Source organism: Leptonotus elevatus, chromosome 15 (genome assembly GCF_054856555.1).
Source record: "Leptonotus elevatus isolate MCC_2025b chromosome 15, RoL_Lele_1.0, whole genome shotgun sequence".
Classification (NCBI taxonomy): domain Eukaryota; kingdom Metazoa; phylum Chordata; class Actinopteri; order Syngnathiformes; family Syngnathidae; genus Leptonotus; species Leptonotus elevatus.
Genome location: NC_141253.1, coordinates 18,896,463 through 18,901,462, shown reverse-complemented (window position 1 = coordinate 18,901,462; position 5,000 = coordinate 18,896,463). Strand labels below are relative to the sequence as shown.

The window sequence follows — 5,000 nt, the reverse complement described above, 5'->3', positions numbered from 1 at the left end:
ACCTAGAATCTTTGGCTACGACAGAGACATGCTTACAACATGCTTCACCTTGCCGTCATTCAAGGGATACTTGACTCATTTGGCCTTTTTTCAGCAATAAAAAGTTCATATTTTATCTATAATTAATTTGACTTATAACTTAATTATTTTTAATGCACAATTAATACCATTAAAAACACATTTTGCCACTTGTTCTCGACTAAAAATGACATCACAGGTGCTCAGAGCTCAGATTATTACCAATCATGGCTCACCTGTTTTCTGGGTTTGGTCATGGATGTTGGCAAAATGAGCCATGATAGGTTATATTACCTGAGCCCTAAGCACACGTGATGTCATTTTCAGTTGATAGCAAGTGGCAAAATGTGTTTTTGGAGGTAGTAACTGTATGAAAAATAATGAAGGTATCAAATTAATTATAGACCAGATATAATCTTCTTACTGCTGAAAATGACTAAATGAGTTAAGTATCCCTTTCAATAGACAACCTTCTCAAATTAATTTGTTCTGTTTGGCATTATTAAACTAACAAGGCATTGTGTGAAGATGCTGTTTTAAGAGTCATCTTGTCACACTAACTTAACAAAAATTGTATCGCCTCTCGGTGGTGATAACAGTTTGTTCTAAAGGCTTGACAATAGCCAAAAGCCTGAGGACTTTCTTAAAATATTACATTGCTGTCTCCAAAAGGCCTTCAGATAAGAGGGTGATAGATAATAGACAGTACATTTTTCAATTATGCTGTGGGGCCTTCACTTAGTAAAATGCAGCTGCAGATCCTGGCTTTGAAAACCGCAGCTGTCTTGCTCTAATGGCATTATCAATGGTAACGCTACATGAAGTCATGGAAATCTATGACTGCAGCACAATTGCCTAATCTCAAACAAGCCTCTGGTGGACAACATTTTCTACATCAGTGAAATAAACGTTGGGAAACACTAAGAGCTGACTTGTGTAGTTTTAGTTCATCTGTGGATGAGAAGATGTTGGTGCATCAGCTTGTAGGGTCACGCAAGGTCCTCTTGATTAGCAAAGTGACAATGCGCACACATGTAGCAGTCTTTTGATGGTAACATACTATTGTTTGTAGTTACTTGTGGAAACACAGTGTCCAAAATAGCATTGTGACTCTAGGCATTTCACACTCAGACTTACAAAGCTCCAGTGTACCCTGGTGAGCACTTGCATTCACCAGTCATGTGGTGACAAGCAGCTCCATTTTGGCACTGGCATTTCTGTTGACATCGATTACCGTAGGTGCCCATCTCGCACACTTCCTCACAGCGCCATCCTCTGTATCCAGGAGTACAGATACAGGCTCCGGTGATGGGGTTACACAGTGCTTTGTTCTGGCACTGACATCTGTTACTGCAGTGGGGACCCCAATGGCTACTGTCACAAGCTGGAGAAAATGAAAATAAAAGAAAAAAGTTTATACTGTATCAAACAACTACGGTATCTGTCCTTTTTAACTGGGTTATTGTATTACTTTTAACTAATTTAAACCCAAAAACGTGTAAATATGGTTTTTAATACTTTGTCATTCACTCCCAAAAACGTATTTATACGCTTTTTTTTTTTTTTTTTTTTTTTTTTTTTTTTTAATGCTAGAGCATACAGAAGGCTTTGATACAGCTTCTGACATGAAGAGATCGTTTAAAGCAATGGTAGTTATTACAAAAAGTGGCCAGCAGGTGGCAGCAGAGTATAAGAGATCAGCCAGGGCCATGTTGCAACAAGCTCCTTTTTCAACAGGTTTGTGAATAATGATGAAACTTAGCTATAGTCTAATGCTAATTGCTGCAAAACGGAAAAACATACAAATGTACTTTTTCTTACATCCATAAACCTCCTCTTTGGTCTTACTCTAGACCTTCTGCCTGGCATTTGGAAACTCAGCAGCCTTCTGCCAATATACTCACTATCTCTCCTCTGGACATGTCCGAACCATCTCAGTCCGGCTTATCTGATGTACTGATTCCTGATTCTATCCATCCTGGTCACTCCCAAAAAGAACCTCAGCATCTTCATCTCTGCCACCTCCAGCTCTGCCTCCTGTCTTTTCCTCAGTGGCACTGTCTCCAGACCAAACAACATCGCTAGTCTAGTTTATAAACCTTTCCTTTCATTTTAGCTGAAACTCTTCTATCACACATCCCACCTGACACTTTTCTCCACCCGTTCCAGCCTGCCTGCACACGCTTCATCACTGCTTTTCCACACTCTCCATTGCTCTGGAGTGTTAACCCTAAATACTCCCTGTAACCTCACTCTTCCACTTGGTTCCCTCCCATTCACACACAGATACTCAGTCTTGCTACGACTAACCTTCATTCCCCTCCTTTCCAGGGCAAACCTCCACGTCTCTGGCTTTTCCTCCACCAGTTCCTTGCTTTCATTATTTATGTAAATATAATCCTAAATCTCTTGGTTTCCCTTTATTTCCAAGTGTAAGGTCGTCCACGCTTCTTGTGTGTCATTATCCAATCCATTCCACTTAATTATGTCGAAAACGTCCTTATTAGTAATAATCCAGTCCATGTTTTCACTGCGTCGTCGACTGCAACCATGCTTGCAGTTGAACGTGCCTCTTGTCAGCCAAGTGTTCTAAGTATGCCAACTACAAGCAGCATTGAGGAAAATAACGTGATGGATGGACTGTAATTAATTACTTGTATGATCAGAAATCAATTGATTTCCTTCACTTCAATAGTACTGTAGATAGTGAGAGTCCTTGTCATGTTTTGTTATGCAATTCTAATCCATTCCACTTGAACTTCCTTTTTACTGATAAGCCATTCCATGTTTTCCTGCTTCTTTGCTTGATCCTAACCTGCCAGTATTAGCGTCCATTGTCTATCACGACCGAGAAAGGGAGTCATGATGGATATAAGGAAGGAAGTTTCTGAAGAAGAAATTAAGTCTTCATCACTGTCTGCTGGTAGTAACAATTAGTTAGCTGTGGCCACGGCCCAGCTAACAACAGAAAGTCCCATGCTATATTGTCTAATAATTACTCTACAATACATGTGAAGTTCCTGGCTGATATACAGATGAAGCGGGTTTTTATAGAGAACTTTATGCTTGAATTCACAGTAAAGTAAAAAGATTATTTACTTATGGTTGTCGTCAGAGGATGATGATGATAATATAATTGACAATACTAAACCTCCACCCATGTTGAATTGTAGGAAACAGCACGAGTAGAGAAAGCAAGTGTGGAGCCGTACCTCCTGGAGATGTGAGTGTAAACGAGTTCAGTTTACAAGAAAAAATTATTGTGAAGCAGACAGTGAGAGTCTAAAAATAATATATAACTCAAATATGGATTTAATATCGTGAATATGAAACATGTTAGTCAAGGTGCACCATTTATATTAACTTGAGAGTAATTAACAGAAAGTTGAGATATTTAAAACAAATTTAAGGCAGACAGCTATAGCACGTCATACACAAGGAAACTCGGTCAGCTTTACATAATTAAAAGTACAATATTTTAAAGCAGAAAAGCAGAAAAAAACCCTCAAAAGAACTAAAGATACGTTTAAAAACGTAATCTTAATCTCAATCATAGGCATGGTGAAAAGCATAGTTTTTAACCTGAAATAAAAAATATTCACACTTTAATATTACTTTTATATTAAATTTAGAAGTCATTGAGTAATATTTTCCTTCTAGTCATATATGCACCGAAATGTAACAAGTATTTGGGAGCAAACAGTTATTGTGCTTTGAGACAAATTTATGTCATTGGCCTCTTTGTTGATCACTTAGTAATTAATTCAATGTATCTCAATTGAAAATGATAGACTCACTTTATGAAATCACTGCTACCTTTCTTTGCATACAGTTTTTTGTACACTGTAGACAATGTGTACATTCATATTTTTTTGGTTCATTTTATAAAAATGCTTCATGTGTTTGTGTACCATATTAAAATACTGACGGAAATACCACCATAAGTCTAATGATAACTTTAACTTTTATTGTATTCCTTTTATATCTGTCCATTTGTGCATATCTCCTAGGGCAGGGGCGGGCGAACTCGGTCCTCGAGGGCCGAAGTCCTGCAGGTTTTTGAGGTTTCCCTTTTCCAACACAAACTGATTCCAATCATCAGGATCGTTATCAGGCTTATGCAAAGCTTGCTGATGAGCTGATCATATATCAGCTGTGTTGGAGAAGGGAAACATCCCAAACCTGCAGGACTCCAACACAGCCCTGTCCTTGGGGCTAAGCCCCCCCTTTCCATGAAACCTAATGACGCCCCTGGACCTTGCAAAATCACAAAAAAATCAGTAAAACAGCCAGGAGCGAAGGGGGAGGCTTCAGTGAAAATGGCTGGGAGTGAATGAGTTTGATGAAATCATTGGCATTATTGGATCGAAAAAGAAAATCAACGTAAAATTAAAACTAAACTAAAATGGAAAATGTATTTAAATCATTATAAATTGATGACATTTGACATGCAGGGGAGCATTGCCTCCCCTGCCCCGCCCTGACCGCACGTCCCTATTAGTATAAGAAACCCAGGATACAACATGAATATACAGTATAAGATAAACTTGTTTTTCAATCAATATGACTCTGCTCCCCCTCCAGCTTCCAACCAACATGGGCCCATTTCTTCCCATCTCTCCAGGCCTGCCTTCTCATCCTCGCTGCGCTCCTCTCACCTTAGCTCACCCTGAACATCGCTGCCCCTCTAGGAACCCAATATCTCCACGACACTTACAGCTCCTGACTTTGTAGACTGGTGTGTGCATCCCCCACCTGATCCTAAACTCCACCAAAACCAAAGAAATTGTGATTGTTTTCCATAGAAAAACCTGAATCTACTTTACAGGGACTGTAATAAAAGCCTGCCCACACACTGGTGAAGATCCAGGGCTCAGACAAAGATTGTGGACCTCATTGTTCACATCAACACAATTAAAAGAAGTGCTAAAGTTACCTCCACTTTTTCACATAATATTAAATTTGTTTATCTTTTGATTTGA

The 5,000-nt window shown here is 39.0% G+C and overlaps 1 protein-coding gene across 2 annotated transcripts in view; it reads right to left on the bottom strand.

Annotated features, from left to right (window-relative positions):
- Positions 1-5,000, bottom strand: part of megf10 (multiple EGF-like-domains 10) — a 110,101-nt gene that overhangs the window by 69,023 nt on the left and 36,078 nt on the right. For both annotated transcript variants that reach the window (XM_086096299.1, XM_086096300.1), the window contains one exon: positions 1,156-1,402. In XM_086096299.1, coding sequence (XP_085952425.1) covers positions 1,156-1,402 — 247 coding nt within the window. The remainder of the gene's footprint in view (positions 1-1,155; positions 1,403-5,000) is intronic.